At 40.0% G+C, this 27,908-nt stretch overlaps 1 protein-coding gene across 1 annotated transcript in view; it reads left to right on the forward strand.

The window, feature by feature from the left end:
- LOC149285413 (voltage-dependent calcium channel subunit alpha-2/delta-2-like) overlaps nt 1-27,908 on the forward strand; it is a 134,401-nt gene that overhangs the window by 97,023 nt on the left and 9,470 nt on the right. Inside the window, exons 7-24 of the mRNA XM_089495355.1 lie at nt 9,255-9,299; nt 9,544-9,685; nt 10,394-10,525; nt 10,606-10,663; nt 16,218-16,268; nt 16,892-16,991; nt 17,244-17,402; nt 17,704-17,811; nt 18,451-18,529; nt 18,868-18,917; nt 19,273-19,362; nt 20,257-20,325; nt 21,249-21,323; nt 21,482-21,556; nt 21,943-22,014; nt 22,289-22,360; nt 22,453-22,514; nt 23,855-23,931. Of these exons, the coding sequence (XP_089351481.1) occupies nt 9,255-9,299; nt 9,544-9,685; nt 10,394-10,525; nt 10,606-10,663; nt 16,218-16,268; nt 16,892-16,991; nt 17,244-17,402; nt 17,704-17,811; nt 18,451-18,529; nt 18,868-18,917; nt 19,273-19,362; nt 20,257-20,325; nt 21,249-21,323; nt 21,482-21,556; nt 21,943-22,014; nt 22,289-22,360; nt 22,453-22,514; nt 23,855-23,931 (1,516 nt within the window). The remainder of the gene's footprint in view (nt 1-9,254; nt 9,300-9,543; nt 9,686-10,393; nt 10,526-10,605; nt 10,664-16,217; nt 16,269-16,891; nt 16,992-17,243; nt 17,403-17,703; nt 17,812-18,450; nt 18,530-18,867; nt 18,918-19,272; nt 19,363-20,256; nt 20,326-21,248; nt 21,324-21,481; nt 21,557-21,942; nt 22,015-22,288; nt 22,361-22,452; nt 22,515-23,854; nt 23,932-27,908) is intronic.

Genomic DNA, 27,908 nt, shown 5'->3' on the forward strand with positions numbered 1-27,908 from the left:
TTGTATAATGTATGTTAGAAAGACAGAGTATACCTTTCTGCAGAATATATACCTAACATGATAATAAATTGTTTATCTTTTTGCAATGTAACCACAACTCCTGGGGTGAATATGATCCTGCATGCCCACTTTTTGCATCTCCATTACAATGTAGAGCTCTGTAAAACATGATGGTGTGTAATTGTGTGTGAGCATGGCTGTGTAATTTGTGTGTGTTTGTGAGAGAGCATGGATGTGTAATTGTGTGTGTAAATATATGTATAGGTGGGGTGAGATGGAGGGTGTGTTAGAATGAATGTGTACGTGTGTGTTAGTGAGTATGAGTAAGTGTGTGTAATTTTTGTAAGTGTGTGCATATGTGTGCCAGAGTGTATGTTGGAAGGGGGGCAAAGGGCAAATAAGGCACAGACAAGCTGTTTGGGGGCAATGATGGCACATATCAGCTGTTGGGGGGGGCAATTTTCGCACCAGGCCCCTGTGGTCTCTAGTTATGCCCATGTAGTGGACGATGTCTTGACTGTACATCACACAATTCATCCCCAAGGAATTACACAGTGACACGACAGGGCTTGGTCTTTGGTTCCTATGTGGCATTTAATATAGTATCTGCCACAAACTCTGTTGTGGTGTACCCCTAGGAGCTGAATGAATCTGATGTAGTATTGAGGTTCACCTTATATTAAGAAAACCGATCAACTATTTAAAACTTGGAATCACACAGAGCTTTATCATTATTTATTATTTTGTGTCAGCCTTGCTCATCTGTAACAGTAATCAGTAGCAGGTCACAGAAAACTTGCGAGAGGCGCATGTGATGGTCGGGAGTAGTCTCTCGCTGGAGATGCTTCCTTCACCAACCTACCTTGCATCTGCCGTGAAGGATGCACACGGGTATATTTTTCTGCTGGTTAATAGGTTTGGATGCTGACGAATGATCTCCATCAAATGAGAGTCTTTATAATGTTTGATATAATGTCGGCTTTCATTACGCTCCAGGGCAAGGAGAAGAGAAGGTGGGGAGGGCTGAGGCACAGTACAGGAGGGGGGGGGGTAGAGAATATAGTGGGGGTGGGGGACACCAAGGTAGGAAGCTATGGAAAGAGTGGCAATGAGATAGGACACAAATGCGTTAGTGAGGAGGAACCTGCTTTTTTGTGATTGGGCACTTAAAGAAATATCCGAACCTTTCCCTCTTTCCATCTCCCATAATCTTCTGCCAGCATTGGGAGTTGATGAAGGAAATGGGAGTTATAGTCTATCTATGGATTTCATATTCTTTTCACAACATGTTTTATCAAGCATGCAAAATCTTCCCAGATTACACAAGACTGTATAACCCCCTTCAATTTCATAAAAAGAAGTCGATGTACGAGTATATTATTGGTACAGTGTGTCTCTGTATTAGTAATGTAACAAGTGGCATATTTTGTAACAATCACACTTTTATTGGCTAAATGAAATGCGTTAGACTAGCATTATTCGAGAGACTTGGTTCTCTTCTTCAAGATGCTCTGTTATTTTCATAAAGTGGCAGCGTATTCCAGAGCACTGTCTACAGGTACAGCGAACATGGGAATTAATATTGAACATAACGTGATAATGTATGCTGATACAAAATGAAGTGCTGCTTGGGTATTTACACATAAGAAGAATATCCAATTAGGGCTTGTATGAGAAAAGATGATAATTGCTTCTAAGACAATTTTTAGGAATTTTCAACTTCTACTCCTGATGGAGGCCAAAGCTGCTTTATTAAAGCTGCATGCAGAATTTGATGGCAGAACCATTTGGCTCATTTTATTCCTAATGTAGACTAAGATCTTAATCAGTCATTGGTCTTGCCTTAGATTCAGGACAACGACTCTGTTAACCTCTACCATTTTTGCTGGGAGGCTGTTCCACTTATCTGCTACCCTCTCAGTAAAGTAAAACTTCCTTACACTAGATTTCATATTATTTGTTTATCCTGCAAACCATTGACCATTTTAGTAGCCTTCTTCTGGACTCTCTCCAGAATGTCCTTGTCCGGTGTCATAGATATAGACTCACATACCCTTGTCCCATACATATAGTATAACTATAGCTTCATAAACTATAATTGCAATGAAATGTTTAAACTATGTGCTGCTGAATGGCAGCTTCCATGGGTGTTTTTTCCAGGGGAGAAATAGAAGGTAACATACATATCAAGTAGGAAAACACGCTGGGGAGGAAAAAAAATCGAACACTGGAGCAAGGAGGGGAACGAGACTGCAGATTACACCTTCACTCCCCTTGTTGGCTTCTAGCTTTGAGAAAGGTCAGGGGCTATAGCTGCTGGGAGAGATAAGGCTGCATGAATTGATGGGTAAGCGTGTCTCCTTACTGTGACTTTTATTGCAGTAAGCGCTCCCCACCAAGGATGACAAGCAGTAAGGGCAGTTCACCCAACATATTAGAAAACTAGGCCTATTACCTAACACAGCAAGAAAGAGCGGATGCTGGGAGCTGTTCCGAAGCAGAGCTAGAAAACACATTAAAAGTGTTTTTTTTCTACCTCACATATTGCACGTAGAAACCGAAACCCACTTTAATGAGCCAAACAAATAATAATATACATGTCAAAGTTTTTATGTGATCACCCACTTCATTTAAGGAGATGCTACAGCGCTGTGAAAAAGTGTTTGCCCTGTTCCATATTTGTCACGATTAAATGTTTGAGATCATCAAGCTAATTTTAATACTAGAGAAAGATAACCTGAGTAAACATAAAATGCAGTTTTTAAATCATGATTTCATGTATTCAACCCTACCTGACCCTGTGTGAAAAAGTAATGGCCCCTTTAGTTACTAAATCAACTGGTTAAACAAATTTCATTGATAATTGGGTTAAATTTCACTAGACTTTCCCAGGCATGATTACTGACAGCCCTGTTGAATCTAAACACCAATTACACAGAACCTGTCTTGCAAAGGGAAGTCGCCTATAAGGTGCCAAAAAGCAGCACATGATGCCGTGATCTAAAGAAATTCAAGAACAGATGAGAAACAGTCATTGACATCTGTCAGTCTGGAAAGGGTTACAATCCATTACTAAGACTCTGAAGAAAGAAGGAGATGTACAATAAGTAGCAGAGCTGTGTGGCACAAAGACAGGGACACGTAAGCAGTCTGCAGAAAAATGAGATATTCCGAGAGAGAGTGAATGAGAGTGTGAGAGAGCGTGAATGAGAGCCTGCTTGAGTGTGTGACTGAAAGCACCAATGAAATTCTTTGCTTTGTTTTCATTTGTTTAGTTGTGGTCCCTCCACGTTTTCAGGGATTCATACGAATTGCCAAAAGTGACAAATTTCAGTAAAATTAATGCAAATGCACATTATTATTTATATAGCACCACCATATTCCCCAGCGCTTTATACCTGTTGTAAAAGTGGTACTTTTTCGCCTATTACAGCGATCTCTCCCTTACAAGTCTATACCTTCCGACACAAGACAAAAGCTATTCCCGGTTTAATCTCTCATTCTTGTCTAAAGAAGGATGCTTGTTTCATGGGGTGCGGTTGGAGATGCAACGAGGAGGCAAAGCCACCGCAAGATTACTTTTGTGTTCTATTTATACAATCGAGGAATTTAGAATAACAATAATGTATAGTGTTGACAAAATTCAATTTATGAATGAATTTCTTCTGTTTCTATACACATTATTGGGACTTTTAAGGCTGTAGAACCCAGTGATACATTAATTCCCCGCAAACATGATGACATTTTACATTTCACTACAGGTCCATCTTAGTGAGTAATACGTCCCCTATCAATGATAAGAAAACGGCTATGTGTTTCTCATTGAAATGCCCCACAATATCCCCCACTCCTTATCCTTTATTTTTAAGCTACACAACATTGAACCTCGTTGAATTTCAGTTATTGCGTTCTTCTTCTATCTCTATCGTGGCTTAGGACTTATGCCCTGTGTTTTTTAACCATAATATGAAGAGTATTGATTGTGATTCGCCCTAATAACAGGGTTCTAGGGGAAGCTCGGATCTCTCCCATAATCAAGTCTTAAGCCCTTGATTTTGTCACGGTTCAAAGCCTGCATCCATTCTATTTGGAAGTTAATATGTAGCAGTAAATATCCTCATTCTCATCACCTTTGTATCCCCGGCTATCATTTTATTTTTTTAACTTGCCTTCAGCTATGGATTTTGCTTCCATAAGCGAGTGTAGCCCGAAGACCCCAGGTTTGCCTGACTTGGAAGTTAGTTGAGGTCATGCAATATTTATGGCAGCAGTGGATCATAATCATTATGTGGTATATACTATTAGGATCATCCCATAAAGAAAAGATGCTGCAGGCGTCCTATTGCATGTATCTTAAGTATTTTATTTTTATTTTACTTGATTAAGCTTTAATCGAAAAAAACTTGCCGCTGATCAGTGCTATATATTGCGTAATCATTGGCCTTGCCCCCAAGGCTTACATTTAGTCATTTTTTTTATTTTAGAAATTATTGTCTAATTTAAGTAGTCCGCTGTTTCACATCTGCTTTTCTCTATGTGTTTCTTTCTTGTTGGCCTTTAAATCCAATCACTCACAGCAAACATGGGCTTGCTGGGAGAATTGGGGTTATAGCTCAGCAATAGCGGTTTTATTTAGCGGGTTCCTCTCCTTTTACAGGGGTAGCTTTATGTTAATGTCCCTGTACGTGCCACTTCGGTAATGTTTCCGTTTTTGATATCTGTGACCTAGATTTATCAAAGGGAGCAAAAAATAGAAGGAATTATGTTTCTCATGAGTCAAAATCCCACCTGCAACTGGCACACTTTTTTTTAGAAGCCAGGAGATGTTCTTGGTAGTATACGACATGCTCAGCACATTTAGAATTTTAATTCACAGTATACAACACTACTGGGGTGTAACGGACGCAACCATTCCTCTGTTAGTAATACCCAGAAAAATATATATATACACCGTATATTTATATATATATATATATATATATATATATATATATATATATGCTAAAGGTGGATTATGGGTCCAATTTACTAAAAAGAGCAATTCTGGAGCAAAATTATAAAAGTAGAATAGTCACTATAGCAACTAATGCAATCCTCCTGCTGATTTCTCCATTATAAATAATCATCAATGATTTGGTTTGGTATTTCATTTTTTTAATATACTTTATTCCTTTGACGTTGCATCAGGCCAGAGGTTTCCGACCAAGTCCTCAAGGCACACCAACAGTCTCTATACTAGAATAAAATGTGGTGATAACTAAATATTGCTTTATTATCCTGCTTTGGGGACTTGATTAAGAAGCATTACATTAGTTTATTACAAAGAGTTGACTTAATCTGTTGTGATATTGTGGTCTGGCTCAGGACACATAGACTTAGTTCTTGCTGGAATGTTTATTTTTTATTGATTATACTGAATAATTCTATTAAGGTTTTACTAGCTAGAGATAAATAGACAATGGATAAAATATGAGATTATCTCCAATTGTCCGTTATAACTTTAGAACCGTTATGATGTGTTTTAGATATAATAGGTGCACATGAAAAAAGTCTTACGTCGTTGCCCGGTGGCTTTCCAAAACTGGGTTATCCCAGGTGTCAAAAAATAAAACAAATAAGCTTTTACTGATAGGGAGTTACAAGTTATTGAAGTGCCAGTAAACCTGGTTTTCTTCCCTTAACAAAACTATTACACAAACCTTACTTGTATTAAAAGTATCTTGCTCTCCTACCTACCTTCCTACGTTCTTCTCACTTTCCAGATGGGGAGATCTGGTCGTCGACAGTACTATCGCTGTCGACTCTGTCAAAACTGAGGACCTGGCAGCGGGTTGGAGATACTGCTGGCGCGTGTACTGTCGATGGCTGGCTCTGCCGTTTATCTGTTGCATGTACTGGTGTTAAACAGTGGTCCTCAGCCCTGTTTCGGCTATTATATGTCATATAAGGACAAGAAACCAGGAACCGATCTCTGCCAATCCAGAAGATGCAACCCTCGCTAGAATTCTGTACCACAACTCCAGTCCGCAAGGGCGTCATACAAGTCAGAGATTATATCTCTTCTGGGCTGAAAGCAAGTAGATGAACTTTTAACTGGACTCAAAAATGGTGGCCAGTTTGCGGCTTTTGAGGCATGGAGTGGAGCACCGGTGCCATAATGACTTATCTCCATTACAGGGGTGTTCTTCTTTGTAATCTTCTTGTATGTTTTGTCAGTATATTGTGTCCCATTTTGGTTGCCCTTCCTTTGAAGTATCTCACAAGTGACCTTCATGGGCTCAGTAAACACATAAAGGCCAACATCGAAACACCCTATGGATGAATACCATCAAGATTAACCCGTGGCTTTTATTGCTGGTGCAGTAATCACATTTGACCTTTTAATGAGTCAGTGGTAAATAACATTTTTAATCGGTTTGATATATAAATGTATTCGTAAAATTAGATAACAATTGGACACCTGCATTATTTTCTCTTTCCGTGTATTATCAGCGTTATAACCCCCATCCAGTACAGGGAACTCTGCATATAAAATAAACTCATGTTTTTTCCTTAATTTGGAGATAAGATTTTCAAGCCTTGGTGTATAATAACATGCTAGGTTACTAGAATAAGTGTAAATGCATAGAATTCGGGAGAAAATGTTTGTCAATGTCCCCCTGCAATCTGTGTTTCAAAAAATTCTCTGTCCAAATACAAACATTTTCTCCTGAATTCTATGCATTTAGTTTATGGAACATTTTCCAGTTAGACAAAACGTTTGAGTGGAATACCCCAAGGGTTTGTCCTTGGTCTCATCTGTTCCTTAATCATATTTGTGGATAACAAAATTTTATATAATAAGTAATAAAATCTGGAATGGATGGCATCTCCCTACAGAGAGATTAGGACAAGACTGGGCAGCTAAACGGCAGATGTGTTTCAACATAGAAAAACCCAATGTTATGCATTTGGGGAAGAAAAAGAGGCAGTTGGTGGAAATGCAAGCGCGTTGTTCTATTGTATTAAATGGGGAATGAGTGTATAGAACAAGTGTGGACAATGTATAGCTTGTAGACAATGCCAGGCACCTCAGGGAGCATGATAAAATCTTATTATTAAATACATGGAATATTGCAGTCATTATCGGTGTAGAAGGAGTTCCAATAAATTGGTCTTGCCAAGGAACGTTTGGCTTATACCAGATGTATCATGCTTACTGGGAAGACAGGTGATGGCCACCTAAAGAAATACTATAGAATACTATTTACAACCTTATGGAGACTGGGCAGTAGATGTCCAGAGACTGCATCCAAGGTATTTGTAAAAATAGACTGGTGTCGAACAGTTTGTGAAACTATTTGAACAAATATTAGTCTTTTTTTGTAATCTAGTCTTTGTTACATTCTAGTTGCAGTTTCAGTCTAGTCGATTATGTTCTTATTATCATTTATCTGTCTATTCCCAGCGTAACCCTGTGTGTTGCCTTTCACAGCCTTCATCACAGTATTAAACCCTCCATTTTCTTATCAAAGAAGCGTTTTCATGCCATTTGTGCTACCCCTAGGTGAAAGTGTGTCGGCACCTGGAAACCTCTTATTCCCCCAAAATATATCCCATTTCAGACAATGAGAATATAATATTGCTATATTGTATATTGTTATATATAATTATATATCTCTTTAAAAAAAAAGACATCACGGAAGAGGAAAGGGCCCAGAAAGGTTGCATCCAACCCTACAGGCAACATAGGAACATCATTTAAAGTTAGAGGAATTTGCTTTTTTATTCTGTACAGTCAGGGCAGTTAAGATGCAGAATTCACTGCCAATTGAAGTTTGTTATAACAGTTGAACTTTGCCATCAGGGGAAAAATCTGCCTGCCGCTGAAGCCAGAAAGCATCTTATTAAACCTCTGTATTCAATATGTCTTTATCTTTTGGGTGTTTTGGTTCCACAGGTTATTGGTTAGAAGGGAAACTTTATGGACTGTATACCTTTTTTTCCATCATAAGTATCTGTGTAACTATGTAACCTCATATTATTTGCTTAAGCATGCTTGTGTGGTTTCTATCAGTTTGTGACTGTTTACAAAAGGTTGTTTGGAGAGATACATAAGATTTTGCAACTTAAGTAGCCATTTTCAAATATTAAACGTACAGATGCTGCTCTGCTTACTGTTCCAAAGCATTTTAATTTTCTGCAGCACTTCTTCGTTAAGTAATTAAAAAACCCGACTTAACAGGATTTGCTTAGAAGATTTATCACAGTGAAATAACTTGGAAAACAGTTACTTAGAAGGCGCTATGCTTGTATCTGTGCATTTGAAAACACAATTGGTCTGATCAAATATTTAAAGTACTAAAGTGTGACCTCATACCCTGGCAAAACTCTTCTACGCCGTTATCTTTTTTCATGCCCAGCCCAACCAGTCTGTGTGAACGAGAGCAATCCGTTTGTGATTGCATATTACATGGCTCATCATTGATATGAGCCGGGACCATTGTTATTGCTAATCTCACGATAAGGCAGTGGTGTCCAGTTGTTTCTTTGACTTTTTTATACTTTTAATTAGGGAAAACAGAAACCCTGGCAGATCTTTGTCCCACAAGGACACGAGTATTAGACTAAAGAGAGAAGTTTCTCAGAGAGTACTGAGCCATTATGTCCCTTGAAGGCTGAGATCTGATCTTGGGTATGCCACCTGCAACACTGGGTATTATGTTTCTGGCTCTCAGTTGTGCCCTGATTATACTTCTCATTGATGGCCCCTATGTTTGTTCTTAGAGGACCAATGCATGAGTCAGGGTTTTATTTGTGGCCCTATGCATTTCTTTCATCTTTTTCTCTAGCCTCCGTTGACTTTCCAACCATGCGCCCAGGCCCCTGAACCTCTAGTTTTAGACTATGGTCTCTTGTTCTAACACTTTTCCCTCCTTTGAAGTATACTTGTTTTTAAAGGTTTCTATCATATCCACTCTCTCTACAAGCTACACATATTGCAAACCTTCCATCTGGTAATTTGTGTCCTGCAAACCATTCACCATTTTAATACTTTTTCTCTAAACTCTCTTCAGAATATATATATATATCTTCTTCGAGAAATGGGACCTTAGCCACCTTTACAGCAATGCCTAACACATCTTAATTGGTGTTTGTATGTCAACCAAGATTAGTGTTGTATAAGTGTAAACACGTTGCAGAAATCGCTCACATGCAACAAACTATCAACATCCGTTCTTTGACCGCATCTATGATTGTTTGATTTTCTGTAGGAAGAAGACATTGAATATTATGACTCCAAAGCAGACACTGAATATGTAAGTATCGTGCGATCTCTTGTACATGTTCATCAGATTCTTCAATCTGTGATATGGTGCTTTATTAGTGGCAAATTCTTTCTGGATAAAACACAACATTTTTAAATCAATCAGCCTATAAGCTGTTGCTGGTAATGCCACTCACACCTATATTCCCATACCCTTCCACCGTTTTATCCCTTTGTTATTTGTTCAATGCTATTTGTTTTATGGTCCACTTTCTGGTTCCTTGTGTCACTGTCAGGATGACCCGGAGGGGGAGGAGGAGGAAACCAGAGAGATCACACACTCTCTAAAGCTGGATTTCACGGATGATCCAAACTTCAGGACAAAAGTGAATTACTCATATACAGCTGTACAGATCCCAACGGACATCTACAAAGGCTGTGAGTATCCAACACAGCCTCATTCCTAGTGTGAAGCAAGTAGAGTATACTCAATACTTATTTGAATGCATTACTATTCTTAATGGGTCAGGCTACTATAGGGCTTTGACGCTGTAGGTGAAAGAAATGTTACACATAAATCATTTAGACATATACACACAGCATTGGTAGGATTACAAATGAAACGATGATTTGAAACAGTAATCGGATTTATTTTGAGACAAGAACAGAGTTTGGATATTGCACTTGCAGGGGGGCGCTGCAATGGTTTTCTATGCTATTAGGGTATAGTAAACAGGGTCGTGGTGAGACTGCTCGTGGTACTTTGTTGCTAATAAGGGATTTCATGCTGTGCTAAGTGATCAGAGTGTGAGACATGTAGGTGCTAAGTGCTGTAGTGCTGGTAACTGCTAAAGAGCTGTCAGTGGGTGTAATTAATCACATGTACACAATTAGTTTAGGTTCACACAGAGGCCGCTGCATTTGAAAAGATTCCATCAATCTCCATTGATATCCAAAACACACAAAATGTTCTGGTTTTGTTGTCTGGCTGACCCTGTCCACCTTGGCCGAATACTGTGGTCAACCTAAGGCCACTGGCTTCTCCTATCGCGGATGGTTCCACCTTTGTGATCGTCTCTATTGATCATTTGCTGCCAGCTGTTTCCCACCTCACCCCTGTTAATCATATAACCCGTGTTCTCCCAGCTACGGTCATTCTGAATGAGCTGAACTGGACAGATGCCTTAGAAGATGTCTTCATCCAGAACCGGCAAGAAGATCCAACATTGCTGTGGCAGGTGTTTGGCAGCGCCACTGGTGTCACTCGATATTACCCAGGTATCTCTAAGCATATGAGGTTTTGAGGACAGGCCTTCTGAGTTTTACTAGCAACCTGACCAATTTATTTGTCTGCGCAGCAACTCCCTGGAGAGCACCAAGCAAAATCGACCTCTATGATGTGCGAAGAAGACCATGGTAAGGACAGATAGCATTTTCTGTTTCTCTGGACAGTTGTGAACTATCAAATCATTGGGATAATGTAATTTGCATCACTAAGACAAGATGCTCTGTTGTTTCTTGAGTCTGAGAAAGAACCCGTTCTCCTGAGCAGGGTCCTGTTTGGATTCCATAGGGACTCTGATCGTTTTGCACACCATAGCTTCCAAATTCCAACAGTGTGCGTCTGCACCATGAAACTAGCAAACAGGCTCAACATTTACTTTTTATATTATCCACTTTCCGCCCTATCTCCTACATTTTTCTTATTATCCTTACCCCCCTACTTCAGTCTCTCGTCATTCCCTCTTTATCTTTCTATAAAGATGTTAGTGTTCTGTTGTTCTATATTCTTTTGCCTTCTTTTTAAACATGTTTGTTTCCTTTCCATTTTTTTATCTCTCTATCCTCTTTTCATTATCAGTCCTTATATTTCTGTGCATTACCCCCCCCCAAATATCCCACTTCCCTGTATCGTATTCCTCTCTGTATCTATCTCCCCCAACCAGTCCTGCATCCTCCATCTCCTCTCTCCCCTCTCACTCTTTCTTGCTGAAATTCCAGCCCTGAGCTGTTCTGTCCAATTTTCATTTCACGCATCATTGCCACTGGAAAATGTCTAAAATAACAGAGCAGGCACCTCAAGACTGTGTGTATATATACTTTGCGTGACCGTGCATATACATGTGTGTACACTATTTCGGTTTGGGTGGTTATGCACATGTCTGTGGATACTTTTGAACTTTGATAACACAAGACCGCTATGTTTGTTCTATGTAAATAGCACCCCCCCCCACAGCACAGCAATAAAGCAGCCTAGTTAACACATTTATGCCCTCAGTAAACCTGAAGAAATTCTGAAAAAGAAGGCATTTGTTCCATCACATCAATGGCTATTTAGCCACCCAGACCGAAGATGTAGCCAACAGCTTTAGTTACTTTAGTGCTTGTTATATGCATACATTGCATTCAAAGAGAATTTCAGACTGGAAAACTACTGTGTTGGGCAGACATGATTATAAATAGGCTTACTAGCCACAAAGCTACTGTATAGGTCCTCTAGTGTGTGCAGAAGTGTTCAACGTGGGGCATTTACCCCATTCCCCTGGAGATTCCATGGCAGTGCTGTTTTCGGGCAGGGGCAAGCACTTCGTTGGGCAGGATCTGCCCGCGATCAGTCCATGTCTGTCCTCTGAAAGCCTCTGCTGGGCCCGTTAAGCAGTTATTGAACAATATATAGATATTACGGGCCTTAGGAAGTTTTTTGACCCTTTTTACAGCAAACATGGGCCCTCATTAGAAATATCACCATTTCCCTAATGGCCCCACAATCTGAACGGCTAATCTTTTACCAGTTTTTGGTTTGAAACTAGTATTCATTTCCTCTACCGCAGTCTGGTAGGTAAACTGGAAAAAAAGTTCTTATCTTAACGCTGGGAATAAACCACAAAATTACAGGTTCTTAACCACATAGGAGTTCTCTGGGAAAAAAGCCTATGGAAAAAAAAGACTTACAGACTTTACTTTGTCGGCGGCTGGACCAAGTTGTGGGAGCCCCTGGGAAGGAAATTATCAGAGACAGCTTTTTGCCAGTCAGATTTTTGGCTGATTGATGGTCATGGATGTGGTGGCCATTTATTAATGGATGGCGTTTGGTTGTAAATGAATCTGCTATGGGCATATTACTTACTGTTATATAAAGAATGCCCATGTATAACTGCACAGATCCTCCTTTTCTCCTGCTTTATAAGTTATCCTACATGATATCTAATACTCCCTTCACCTGTTCTCACTCGGCTTTACACTTTCAAGACTGTAAAAGTTTAATGTAAATAATAAGACATTCACGTCATTTTGCACCGAGCTGTTGCACCAGACCTTGGCACCCCCCATGGCACCAAAATAAACCTCATGTTTGTCCATTATTCTTTGTGATTATATAAGTTTGTAAAGTATGGCAGCATACAGATATATACTACTTGTGCTCTTGTATTCTTCATTCTTTGTAATAGTGTGCAGAGCATTGTGGGTAGTGAGCAATACCCAACCAGTAAGTGTGTCTTACCTTTACAGCTGCTATTAAATGAATACATTACATTGAAGCGCACCTAGTCATACTCACACCATTGGTGCACCAGGGAACTGACGGCTACGTCTGAACCTCAGTTACTCTTTAGAAAACAAAGGGGAAAAATACCTTTTGCCACCTGGATATTTTTTTCCTACAATCTAGTGTTTTTCATCCTAATATTTTTTCAATGCCCTTTAAAACCAAATGCCATGTCTGGAGCTACCATTGTTAATAATGTCACCATTCTTCAGAGTATAAAATACTATTGCTAATTGAACATAGCAAGAGCTTTAGTTACCTTCAATGACTTATCTCATAAGAACTCTGTAAATAACGTGCACTTTATTGTCTTCTAGCACCTTTAATTGTAAATCCTAGATTATCATAATCGAAGAGGAGTCTATTGGGCCATTCCTACTGATGCTCTACCTTAGCTTAGTCCGCCCTGTGTTGGGCAAAAACTAAATTTGGGCTATAACGAATACGTCCCTTGGTCATTTACAACAAAATACCTAATGAGAAGAGATGTGAGATCAGCACAGGGAAGGGATTAGTTATGATAGTTACATAGTTACATTGATCTATGTGCCCACTGGAGTCTAATGTGAATAGAAAATTAATCGTCCCCTAGCTTAACTGTAGTCATGATCAATGGATTTAATGATTGTAATACTTATGTAGGTTACCTTTATACTTTTACTGGCCACAATGACATGGATATGCAGATTTACTCTTATTCAATTGTAGAGACAAATCCTGCATGATTTACAGATGAGCTACCTAGAACGAAGAGCTACCTAGAACATTGTAATAATCTAGTAGTTGGCCTTCAGCTGGACTTTGGTTACCTGACCTGACTGGTATATGGCAACCCCTACTATTGCAAGAACTTGTTCTTGTTATTCAGCGTTTACTACCTAAACGGATTAATGGCCCCTGCATATCCTTACAGCATATCCATAAAAACATTCCCACTCTGACACCTTGGCTCTTTCTCTAAATGCCCATGCCCGTGTAGCTGTAAATGTTCATGGGGCAGTATTTGATTATTAAACTTGTTATAAAACCTAAAACACTTTCCCTTATCTGAGAACACTTCTTTATCTTTTCCCGCACGCATCTGTCCCTATCGGATTTGCTCTTATTACTGCATATTGTCCTTATCAACCATGAAAAGCATGGTGAGGAGATGTTATACTTTTAATAAAACATGTTTACAGGCAGTGACTGGGTACATAGTATTAAGATTTCCGTGCGTCCGTTTCAATTTTGCATCTCTTTAATATGGTCTTGAAGACGTTTCTACCTTCTTGCTAGGAATGAGTGTCCCTAAAAAAAGACACGGACGGTTCTGCCAGTCACCCGAACGTATCTGTCAAAACAGCTGAACCACATCCCTCGACATACTTGTGTACCGAGTTTACAACCCGCAGGGCTAGGTACCTTGGAACCCCTAATTACGGGTGACATGAAACTCGGGAATGGTCTGAATCCATCCCTCTACAGAGTAAAAATAGATTGTGAAACTGCTACTTTATGTACAGCGACCTCCTGGCTTACAGAGCGGCTTGGCAACCTGTACAGGAGCTACTCAAAAACAGTGTTTTCCTTCGACTTAATGGCACTGTTCCACCTACTCGGCTAAATATAATGCTTGTAACATAATGTAACATTAAAAACATCATTCCCAGTATTGTTCGATGTCAAACTCTTAGCAGAAAAGAAACCCTTCATCAAGGAAAAGTTTGCCTCATTCATAATTTTGGGAACATTTAATTGTCATGTGACACAAAAGCAGTAAATGACGTTGCCATAGAAACGAAAAGCTTTTTTTTGTGGTAAAAACTAAAATGACAGATCTGCTAAGGTTTATTTGCTTAACCGCTTCGTGGCTTTAGGATGTACTATTATGTTTTATAAAACAGTTCAAATTAAATAAAATTGAATGACTCCATTAATGACACTATGTCATGATGAGGGGTACCTGACCCATTCCCAAGAGAGATCCCTGAGGTCTTTATAGACCTACAGTCAAAAAGTGTAAAAAGTAAAAAAAAAAAAAAAAAAATTAATAATGATAAAAATAAATGGAAAAAGTAAAAACATTGATTTTTTTAAAAAAAATAAAAATAGGTGTCAAAAGCTTGTGTCCCTTCCACTAAAAATATACATTTTAAAAACCTGAATCTTGCCCCGATCCAAAGACATTTTTTTTAAAACTATGCTTGTGGGGTATTATTCTACTCAGGAGATATTGAGGAATCAGGTTTTATTTATATTGCGCCAACAATATCCGCTGTGCTTCTTACAATAGATATATTCGAGGGGACTGACAAGATGAGAATAGACAGACTAAGACAAACATTAGGTAAAGAGGGTCCTACTCACAAGCTAACACTAGAGGTGTATATAACTTTTTGTACATAAAATACCCGGATCTTTCCAATTAATGTTAAAAGACTCATTGGTACTGGGGATCACTTTGTGTCCATACTGCCATTGTTTAAACCGGCTAATGGATTTTGTACCTACTATTAGTAAAATCTAGTAATCCGCCTGTGGAACAAACGCCTGTTTGTTCCACTGATATGAAGAATATGAACATTCTTCATGTAGTTTAGAAAAGTATAATAAGCACACTTACGTGATCTCTGTAGAGGTTTATTCACTAAGCCTAGGAGAGTAGAAGAGTTGCAGTTTCATCTCCCTGACTTAAGTTTACATTATGATGGACCAACCCCAGTGAGTTTCTCCTCCAAGAACCGCTTTTGATGGCACATTTATGTCAATGAGAAGTTGCCAAAGCTGAAGACTGGAAGGGTTCAGGTGTCACCAATTGGTAGGGAGTGATTTTATTTTAGATTGTATTTTTGTAACATTAACATTATTTAACAGCTCATAGGAAAGGGGAGGCGTGATTGAGTTATTTTATGTTATTTACAGTCTTATTCCATATGCTATTAAAATAACCATGTGCAGTATTTTCAGTATTGTCCTTTACAATGTCGGTCTAACATTGTTTCTGCCCACATTCGTGGATGTTCTTTCCTGGTGTGGATGTTGGAACATTATCAGGTATCCAACTAAATATTTTAAAGGAGGAGGAAAAGATACTTGTGGTTGTATTTTGGTTGCCTTACAGATTTTCCTGATCGTTCTTCTGATCCGTTTCTCTTCCTTAATCTCACTTTCCCCTGTCCCATTCATTTTATATACGTGTGTATTTAAGTTAAATGAGATGTAAAATTGTTGTCATCAGGTGCCTGCGGGAAAAGTTGAGTTGGCTCTTCACAATGCATAGTTAAATAGTCCCCGAATTTCATCTCACCATCCAACCAGGAAAGCCTTGCCTGGGTTTGCCCTCCACATTCCAACACTTAGAACTTATGTTTTGCTGAATAGACCTTCGTATATTTCGGGGGTTACTGCCTTCTTCTAATGTCCTGTGCATTCTTTTCTCAGGTATATACAAGGAGCATCTTCCCCCAAAGATATGGTGATCATTGTCGATGTGTAAGTACTTTGTCACAAACCCATACTGTATGCTGTCTGGACATGTCAAGTTTTCATGTGAGTTCCATCGGGTGCAGGGGTTTGATACTTTTTGATACAATTTAATTTACATGTCTTGACATTTCCTTATTTTATTTGTTTATGCTGAGAGTGGAAAGTTAGATGAATATGTTCCTATAATTAATAAGACTTTTGGTGAATTTCATCATTGTCCATACTGCAACATTTTCACTCTCAAAACACTTATTTACTGTAAGATTTTTACTGTAGCACTTAACAATCTCCTTTATAATTATATTTGTATTTATGTATCAGACCGATACTTATTACATGCCCTCAGTGCCATTATTTGTTCTTATCTCATTCATATCTTTATTCCTACTGTTGAATTCATCATAATTCCTTTACTTTCATATTCCGTGCTAATGTGACCATCAACCCTGCTCCTAATGCCTTTCATCTCTTCCTACCCACTGCCATCACACTGGCCCCCACTGCCATCTAATCTCCCAGCTACTGTGCTTTCTCTTAATTTGGAATCCAAATCAACAGACGCAGTCTTTATATACATTGTAAAGTCAGTGTATGGCAGGATATACTGTAGCTTTGCATATGCTTTGCAGCAGTGGCAGTGTGAGCGGTCTGACCCTGAAACTCATGAAGACATCTGTCATGGAGATGTTGGACACTCTGTCTGATGACGACTATGTGACTGTTGCCTCTGTGAGTTACCCTAACCTTCTACATCCCCACACAGTCATCCCACAGAACCCACCCATCCTAAATCCCTTCAGCCTGCCCTGCCTTCTTCTCAATAACCTTCCCCATGTTACCATTATCCTCTATACCCACTACATCTTCTCAGAACTGACGTCCCCCAATCCTGTCACATCCTATCTATATAGTGATATAACGCCACCCTTTCTTAACATTATATATCTCTCGTGTGACTTTGCCCACTTCACCCATCTTCAGTTCCATGAGAAGGCGGAACCCGTGTCCTGCTTTCGCCAGCTGGTTCAGGCCAACGTGAGGAATAAGAAAGTTATAAAAGAAGCTGTACAAGATATGGTGGCCAGAGGAACAACCGATTACAAGGCTGGGTTTGAGTATGCCTTCAGCCAACTACAAAATGTGAGTGAAATATGAAAGATGTGTAGTTTATGTGCAGGGATCCAAGGTCGGAGGATACAGAGTTGCTGAAGCAAAACATACGAAGACATAGAAGAGATACTTCTTGAGTGAGGACTTTCAGACTCTGCAAGGATGGAGGTTCTTATCAGGAGGAATTTGACTGCAGGGGAAGATTCATAAAAGAGCCATTAGGAGAAAGTGCGCTGTTAATATGGAGTGGTCAAGGGAGCTTTCAGATTTTAGGAGTAAGATTCTGTCTCCATATGCTTGATTCACTTTATCTGCATTCTCTCCATTACAGACCAATGTAACTCGTGCAAACTGTAACAAGATGATCATGATGTTTACAGACGGTGGGGAGGACCGAGTGCAAGATGTCTTTGAGAAATACAACTGGCCGAACAAAACAGTAAGTGGCCACAAATAAAAGCAATGCAGGGTAAAGAGATTCTAAACAAGCCAAGGCATCCAACAGCATTAACCATGGGTTCAGTGCCCTGCCCCTAGGCTCTGCCGAGACATGTCACTCAACAGGGCCCTTTGTGTCCTCTCCTTTGGTTCAACAATACTACATATGGATGCACAGACCTCCACAATACAATTGGATTTGTTTCAAGGCAGATATCAGATCTTTCTAGTCTGCCATGTACTGCTGACCCCGGACCTTCTTCCCAGATCTGGTCGTCCTTACCCAGAATATGCCACTAATGGCAGAATGAGGGAAGAGGCTTTGTCAGCCACCAAGAAAACGAGACAATTAAAGGGCAATTTTTTCATATGTCCGCACATCACCTACAACACACTGTTTAGTGAATAAATACTTTTAATATTACCATTAACGCTAACTGATCTGTGTTATAAAGTAGAATCACCCCACTGTAAAGCCCTGGTATAGTTCAGTAACATAGTCTCAAAGAAGTAACTACGTCGATGGAATGCCTTGTATAGATGCTTTATGAATGAAGTCCGATAGGGGTCAGAGTGTTCATGGAGATGTCTTAATCTCTGTCCCTGGGTCTTATCTCTCTCACACGTTTCTTTTTCTCAGGTACGAGTTTTCACATTCTCAGTTGGGCAGCATAATTACGATGTTACTCCACTGCAATGGATGGCTTGTGCCAACAAAGGTGACAATGAGATTGGATATATGTGTACCAAGCAGTGTTTGCATATTTCAAACGTGTAATATTTGCCATCGTGCTTCCTGATTCTCTGCTGTCTTTGTACTTTGTCAAGTAATGCGTTTTGTGTCTGTGCAGTAATAAGGTGTTCTTTCTTTTTCACATATATATATATATATATATATATGTACAGTATAAATAATATGCATGTAATATATATGCCGCAGGAACATGGACTGTATGTGATCTCTATGCATAGAATGTTTTTACTGCATGTTGTGTGTGGGCAGCGTGTGCCAAGAAATGCACTTACAGAATCTCTCCCCTGTTGTTACATTTTCCAGGTTATTATTTTGAAATCCCATCTATCGGCGCGATTCGCATAAATACCCAGGTAACGTAATCAAGACATATATAATGTAGGCTCTTATACCATTAAAAATAAGTACTGGCTTTTATGTTTGACCTCCCTTGTAGAATGCTAACATTTCTTGGGGTTGGTGGGTGTGGATCTAGTACTTCCAGACTATCTCTAGAGTTCTAGAGAGATCTTTCTGTCTTGGGTTTATACTCGAATGTGTGGGTATTTCTTCTACTTTTCCATAATTCCGAGAATCTATTACAGTTTGATTTTTGGGGGGCAAGCGGGTGTCTTCCATGGCAGCATGTATTGGGAAGACTCTCCTCCTACCCGGGGGTCTCACTTTTTACTGTTCTTTCTTTCTGGTCATCTTCCTTTGTTGTCTCAGGAGTACCTTGATGTTCTCGGCCGTCCTATGGTTCTAGCTGGAAATGAAGCCAAACAGGTTCAGTGGACGAATGTTTATCAGGATGCTCTGGTAAGGAGAAAATCCTACGTCATTCTGCGGGCTTTCTGCCAAAACACTTCCAATTCCCATAATTGATGGACAATTACTATGTTACTATACACTCACACTTGTCATACACCTCTATAAAATGATAATGCCACTGGAATCCTTTATTATGACCACTTTAACACACCACATATATTATTCACCCAGAACATTGTGTTTTACTCCCTCTCACACAACAACACACACAAAAGATGGACCCCTTGTCCCATAGACTTGTTGTCCTTGCAGAAAACACCATTATGTTGAAATGGCCCAGTGATCACCCACCCTAAAATAAATAGCAAGATTATGATGTATAGGCAAGCATAAGCAACTATGCATTTGACTATTATTTAGGTATCTCCCCCAAACGTAAATTTGCACAATATCCAACTCCGTGTAGGATTCTGTATACCTGCACACCAGTCGTATATGCCGGTAGCACCGTGCCTACCAGAATTAAACAGAGTGGGATTGAATTCTGTACTGTATCTGTGCCAAATTAAACAGGCCTCCTCTGTTTGGCTTCAGCAACTTCCTGCTTCTATTGCCTTCATTTTCCTCTCCCTCCTTCTTCCTCTTGCCTTTCTTCAATCTGTCCCTATTCTCTTTATCACCCTCTTCAATCCTCCATCTGTTTCTGCTCTTTTTTTCTCTGTTTGCTCTGTTCTCCTCTTTAATCTCATGCTTTGCTCATCTTTCCACCTTTGTTTTTGTTTTGTTTCTTCGACCTGTTGTTACCCTTGGAATTTTGCTTATGTTCCTCATAACTTTTCTTCATTTACTCCCACCCATCTTCCGTCACGCCTTTTTCTCTTCCGTCTTTAAGTTGTATTTACTCATCCTATGCCCTCTTCTTATGTCTGTATTTCTTTGTAGGGTCTTGGATTGGTGGTTACAGGGACACTGCCTGTATTTAACCTGACTGAGGACCCTGGGAGTGGGAAGGTGAGACCCCAAGTGAGGAATACACAGAAGCCAACCGTTATCAAGCTGTAAACAGTGACCAAAACCGTTCCAGACACAGTTTTCATTTCTTTTGGGTCCATTTGCTTTTCGGACAACAAACTTAGTTTCCTGCCCAGTTCAGACTAAATTAGTTGTCACCAACATTGACTCCCTCACACTCTCTCAAACTCTCATTCAGTGTCTCCCTACTTTCTCTGCAGACCGGTTCTGTGTCCCCATCTCCTTTCCCGTAGCTCAGCTTCTTCTTTTGCCTCTTCTTGTTTTTCTGTCTTCTTCCCTAGTTCACTCCTCCCCATGTCTTCTTTCTTCATCTGCTTCTCAAGCTGGCATCCCGGTGAACTTCTGCAAAAGGGCGGAGCTTCCAAACACACACTGTCTCCCAATTGGAGGAACAGGGAAGAGCCTGTCCCCATGGCTCCTCCCTTTTGCAGAGGGCATCCAGAGGAAAGAATAATGCAGAGAGATAAAAAAGAGTGTTAGAGAGAGTGAGAGAGCGTGAGTAAAAATGAGTGAAAAAACAACGCAATTCAAACTAAAATTCGGGGCTCAGAGTACAGCTTAACTTGTGAGGAACGCACAAAATTTGGGAGTTCACAAAGATTCCAGCTGCTGAGTTGAGTCCCTGTTAGATGAATGCTTGCCGGATGTCCTGGATGTGTATCTGTTTATACTTTAAAAGAATTTCCCGCTGCTCAGTGACCCAAAGGCGAAATTCTATTAGGAATCTATAATGGATCCAAGAACAAAGCCGACACCGACTGTTACATGAATATATCATACCTTGACATTAACAATGAAAATGTACATTCTGTTAAATATTATGTTGAAAAACCCCACCTGCTTACACTCTTTTTTCTTTTTCATGCCTGCCATCCTTTGTTACCATGATGCCTTATGTTTAGAACCAGCTGATTCTCGGTGTGATGGGCATTGATGTTGCTTTGGATGATATACACAGATTGATGCCACGATACAGCGTGAGTATGAGTGTTGTGTTACTTTAAACTGGTGGTGCTGGAAAATGAATTCTGGTAATTTTTCATGGCCTGAATGTACAAGAAGAAGGCTTAAAGTGCAAAAATGTAGTAAATATAAAGAATGGAGGCATTGACTGTGCTTATTCTTGTTTTCTCAGCTGGGGGCCAATGGCTACATGTTTGCCATTGATCTGAATGGATATGTCCTACTACATCCCAACCTGAAGCCACAAGTGAGAACAACACAATCCAAGACACATGATCCCCCACTCCATATCCAACTTCCTAACCAGTAACACGCTTAAAGCTCTCTTAATTCATAATTACCTCAATAAAGGGCATATACTTGCGAGCCGGGCTCTCTCCACCAAATGTATCGGTTTGTCTTAGTCTGTCAATTCTTGTCTTGTCAGACCCCTTGAATTTATGTATTGTATTCAGCGCTACGTAAACTGTTGGCGCTATGTAAATAACAGATAATAATAATAATAATATACCTGTCTTGCCCCAAACATACCAAGGACAGTCACTAAAACCTCCCAATGATGTCAACATTCTTTTTGATTGATTTTGGTTTTGATGCTGTGCCCTCCTAACTAGCCCCAATCTATCGTTTCAGATTATTAATTTCCAGGAACCTGTTACGCTGGACTTTCTGGATGCTGAACTGGAAGATGAAAATAAGGAGGAGGTGAGTTTGTGCTCTGAGTTGGTATATATTGGGTATAAACAATAGTATTTATTATATCTGCCTTTCTCGCCTCTCTTTATTATTCTATCACACTTTCTTGTTCTGCGTGTCTAGATCCCGTGTTGCCTTTCTGCCTGGACCACCAAACCCTCTCACACCCTTTTTTTCCGCCCCTTGTTCCTCCTTCTGCTGCTATCGTCTCTTTACATTGCTGTTCAACTTTCTTTTATGCTTCTCGTCAGTTTATATGTCCCTCGCCTCCTGTGTTTTTCAGATACGTAGGAATATGATTGATGGGAAGGGGGGCCACCAATTAATCCGAACCTTGGTGAAATCACTAGACGAGGTAAAGCTGAAATTGATGTGTTTTGTTCATGAGTATCATAGGGACTGGCTTAGGAGATGTGTGCATTTAATTCACTTGTTTTACGGTTGCAGAGATATATTGATGAAGCTGAAAGAACTTACACTTGGGCTCCAATACACAGTACAAATTACAGGTGAGTGGGCAGAGGTTACACAGTAAGCGACAAGAAGGCAGTTCAAATGGATAAAGAGTTTGTTGTTGGCTTTGAGGATCTGGAGAATAACTCCAAGAGGTCAGATAGACGCAAATGGTGGGGAAGAAACCCACCAGGGAGAAAGACACTTAGACCCACACCATCAATACGCTCCTTCTTTCTAGATGCTGTATGCAGATGCCACCTTGTGGCAAGATGCTGTAACTGCATCATAGTAAAGGGGTCCTTCATAACTTTATAGTGAGTGGGGTCAATTGTTTCAACTCATCACTTCTCTTGAGATTTAGGTTCCAGTAATTCAATCTCAACCTTCTGTATTCACTGCCAGCTCCCGCCATTCCCACAAATTCTGTTCTCTCCAGAATATTATATAAAGGATAAAATAAATATTTATTAGAAACAAAACCTTCCAGGATCCATAAAAAGGGGAAACCCCACATTAAAAACATAAAGTAGTCACGAGGCATGATGGCAGGCTGCAAGGCTGATTTGGGGTAGTCACATTACATTCATTAGTGTCCACAAAAGTGTTGGGGGGGGGCAAAATATTTGCCCTATTCAGGGGGCATTGCAGACTAGGGTGGCTTTGTGAAGACATTTGTGGAGGGGCGCAAAGGCCACCTCTTGCTCTCTACTGTGGATGCCCTTGTTTGCAATGAATTTAGGCTTCTACTTCATGGATATCCTGTCCTCAATAGGGTGTGATGCTATGTAGAATAAAGGATGGCAGGCATTAACCCAGAGAGCTTACAATAGATAATGAGCAGTTTGTTCAGAGCTCCCTTTTGCCAATAAAAATATACATAAAATATACATAGGGAAATACTTAATATTGTGTATGTGTTTTATATATTTTGAGTGTATTTTGCCTTTGAATGGAGTAAGAACATTTTTGCTTTGTACTGTTCATGTTTAGTTACATTTTCCAGTTGCAGAAAATGTCTTGTTATGTTTTACTGTATATGTATGTAATAGACATCCACTGAGATATTGTATTAAATATGAGTTTATATACTTTTACAGTATTCCGTACATTAGATCATGAATAATTGGTCGCTGCATGCACATATATGATAGCTGGCTCCTTGCTTGTAAAGTTATAGTAACATTTTCTTTCTCCCTTTCCCTCTTGCTTCTTGCTTCCCAAACCTACCGTCTGTCTTCTATCTCATGCTCTCGTTTACCCTCACCCTTTTCTCCACTCCACAACCCACTCTGTACCCTCCTCCTGCCTGTCTCTCCTTGTCTCTTTTCTCCCACCTTATGTTCCGCCCTTTCTTTCCATGTTCTCTCCTCTCGGATTCCTGCTCTCCCTGCAGCCTGGGTCTGGTGTTACCTCTGTACAGCTCCTATTACCTTCGTGCTAATCTGAGTGATCAGATCCTACAGGTGCAGTGTAAGTTTCCCTATGCTTGTGAGTTCCCAACTGTCCCTTTCCCTGCCCTTCCCCAGCTCACGCCTACCCCTGACCACCCACCAGATCTGACACATTTGAGTGGGGCTAGTCGTGGGGCAATGGCAAGAGTTGATGCAGCATGCAGAGCCCAGCCGAGCCTCTCAGACACTTGTTGCCTGTGAGGATTGCATGAGACTTCTCCTTTCATCTAAATCATGATGAGTGTCTTTTAGTTTGATTCATTCAGATTAATCTCTGGATCAGATACTGCTTCTGTCTATTCTTCCTTCCTGCTTCTCTCTGTCTCTGGTCCATTAGCTTCTCTCTGTTTTCACATCTCTTACTCTGTCTCTCTCTTGCTTGCTTTCCTATTTTGTCATCACCATTTTGCCCTTTTTCTTCACACTCCATAACTCTGTCTGCATTATGCCATCTCTCCCTCTGTTCTTGTTCACAACCACAGCTTGGAGATTGTCCCTTATCTCATGTTTCCAACTCTTTATTTCCCTTTATGTACTTCACTCTTTCATACTAACCTTTCCTCTTACAGGTTGTATTCCCTTATTCTTATTCTCTTGTCTTTCTTCACTAGCCCCTTGTTTTTGCAAACATTCTCTTCTTTAATCATCTTGTCTTTGGTCTTCCCAGACTTGACGCTGTTTATTCTTATGTGACAAATCATCCTGCTCTCTTATAAGTGTTTGTTCATTCCTCTTGCCCTCACTCACTTTTTTCATTAATTTTCTTTTTCTACAGTTTCCTCCACACCTAACGCTTTAACTTCTGATGTATGTTTTCTACCTCAATGCATAGTTATCACAGAATGTATAGCATCTGCCATCTTTACATTGTTCTTTCGATGTGCATTTTATGTCACCTCTTTTTCTGTCCACTATCTTCATTCATTCACTCTGCCTCACTCTTTAGATTTCTGTTCTGCTTCACTCTCCGCTCCACTCTTGACACAGTATCTTTCTTCTCCTTCTTTTCTATCGTCCTAATCCCCATTTTGATTCTCCTCTGTTTCTACATGATCTTACCCTTTCTCACTGCAAATATGTATTCTTTTCTCACTCTGTCTTCCTAGTCTCCAGGTAATCTGTCTTCACAACACACATGATTTAATTTTTATTTCCCTGTAAACTATTACTATTTGGTCTTTCCAAATTCTAATTTCCACTCATTTTACTTATTCAGCCTTTCTAAGAACCTCTCCTTCATTCCTATTTTGTTGTCTACTTTAAACTCTTCACAACCACTACTGTATTAAATAAGTCTTCTGATCATTATTTTCCATATCCCTTCATTACCTCTTGCATCTTTTTCCTTTTAGTTAATTTCTCAATTCTTTCTCGAACATTTCTCTCCACCTTCCTGCGCTCTTGTCATCGTCATATTTAGCCCTCTCTCTTCTGCTTTTTTTTTGTTTATTACTCTGTGTTTATTACTCTTTTCTCCTATTTAAGGAAAAACTATTTTACAATGGTTTAAAATCTGCTCAGAAACAGGTGCGGTAGTTCTGCCAGTGAATATTAAAGCTAATGGATCCATTTAAAATGTAGCTTGCACCTAAGAGATGCAGTTTTTATGTTCAATCAGAGATAATATATTTATATTTAATATGTGCCAGATGAAGTAGATAGTTGGATGCTTTCAGAGCATTACCAAGTAGTTTAGAGTCAAAACTTTATATGAGTTTTTGTTATTTACATCATCTTGAATTGTCATGTTTGATTTGTGTAGTTTTTTAGTAATTATGTAGCCAACATGATTACAGTACATTTTGACAATTTCAAGCTGATAGTGGCCTGTTGAACATGCCCTTCCTTATACTCAAAGCGATCCTAGTAATTTAGCTAAAAGTTTTTCCTTTCCTCGTATCTTGTGTCCCTTTTCTTTTCTTGCTTTTTATTCTGAGCTTTTTAGTCTTCTGCCTCTTTCTGTTTTCCTCCTCAGTATAATCCCTTATTCTTCTGTTGTCCCTTTTCACGTTCTTCCCTCACCGGGCAACTTTTCTGCACATACCCTTCTGTTTATCGCCATCTTGCTTCATCTGGCATCTTCCACCATTGTTTTCCATACCCTCTACCACACAAATCCTCTATTCGTTTTCTTCTCTTTTTTCCTCTGATCTTATCTCTTTTTCTTTCTATCTTTCTTTCTAGCTTTTCATTTCTATCTTGCTGCTTATGTTTCATGGTGTTTCTTGCCAAGATTTATTTTATATTCTGTTTGGTTTCAGTACAATTATGAAATACAATATTTTTATTCAATCTGCTCTTGAATAAAATATTGTTTGTAATGGCTCCTCCTCTCCACCCGTTCCTCCTTCTTTTTCTTTTGTGTTCTTTTTCTTTGTGTTGTTTTTCTGGCTCTCTGGTGGATTTTCACAGATCTAAAGAAAACTAAGGGCAAGTATATTCCAGCAATAGATCTTCCTGCCCCCGACAACCTTCCACCTTCTCCCGCCTGCCTGCCCGTCACCCTGCCCGTAATGCCTACTTCCACTTCACAGAACGTCCCACAAATTCCTTCTGTCTGTGTCCCTTTGTCACCTTCCCAGAAGATCCTCTGTAATCTGACACTCCTCACGTGGGCTAACTTTGCAGCCATGTGAGATCTTGTCCGTCTTACTTCCCCTTCTTACCTGTCTACCCTTATTCCACCTGCATCCATCCTTCCTTTTCTGATCCCCTAATGAAAAACAGCCTCCAGAGCAGCCAGCAGAAGCAATATATATATATGTATACAGATATATATATATACATATGTATACAGATATATTCTTGTGTGTGCCAAAATGTATTGTAGCCCCTCTGATGAAGCAGTTGAAACAAACTTATAATTTCCCCTAGGCAATTATCCCCAATTACCCCAGGTACCGCTGTCTACCTCCTCCCATTTCATCCTCTCCAGATCATCTTCCTCCTTCTAAGCCAAATATCCTACCCTCTGGCCCACACACAGCTCTATATCTCCCAAACCTCCGATTTCTAAAATTCACATCCCTTCTCCACACATTCTGTTCCTTCCCATTCCCAAAGGTTATTCTCTATAAAGCCAGTTATCCACGCACTCACCCTTCCCCTTAATCCTAAAAGCCATCCGGCCTCCTTCCCTGATCTTGCATTTCCACGGCTACATTTCTCTCTCCTTCCCCAACCTACTTTCTTACAGCTTTCCTTTACCTTTTGGTCCTACGACTAACCTATCCTGTTAATAACTCTCCCCTTTTAACCCTTCTTACCCTTTTACCTTCCTGCCTAACTCCTATTAGCTTATTCCAGCTCCTTTTCCTACTTCTTCCCTGCTCCCTTTCTGCAACAATTCCCCCTTTCTTACTTCTTCACTAAGTACTTACCTCTCCCTTTCACCTTGCCGTGTCCTAACAACGAATGCTATTGTTAACCTGTGCCTCCTCTCCACCACAGCTGCCTCCCTACCTATTATGGCCACCATATAATAGGAAATGTGGTCTGTTTCTATTGGCCATAAACGGGGATTAGTAACTGATGCTGTTATGTTCCCACACCCTTCTTTGCCCTTTTCCCTCCCTAATCCTTCACTAAACAAGCTGGAAGGGGACAGTGCTGAGCCAGAGCAGGCAGTGATGGGGACCGCTGGGAGGGCAGTGTGTATGTGGAAGGGGGTTGGAGAACATTATTTTGAGTTGGAGGTATCTGGGTGAGGTTGTCCATGGCCAGCACTGACCCCTGTAGCTTCTTTTCAACTCCCAGTGACCCTGTATTGGCAATGCTAATGACACAATGATATTGTCCTGTAAACCTCCCCACCCTCCTGTCATCGCTTGACCCTCTCCCACCTTGACCGTCTGATCAGAAGGTAAAAGTCCAACTAATCGCGTGTTCCTGGCCCACCCCACAGCTGTGCACCCCAGTGCATTGTGGGTGTAATCCTGAGGTAGCAAGAAAGATGCCAAAACAATACCTACCTTGAATTAGAAGACACATGATTAG

Source organism: Sceloporus occidentalis, unplaced genomic scaffold (genome assembly GCF_023333645.1).
Source record: "Sceloporus occidentalis isolate IW3139 unplaced genomic scaffold, rSceOcc1.0.p SCAF_79, whole genome shotgun sequence".
Taxonomy (NCBI): Eukaryota; Metazoa; Chordata; class Lepidosauria; order Squamata; family Phrynosomatidae; genus Sceloporus; species Sceloporus occidentalis.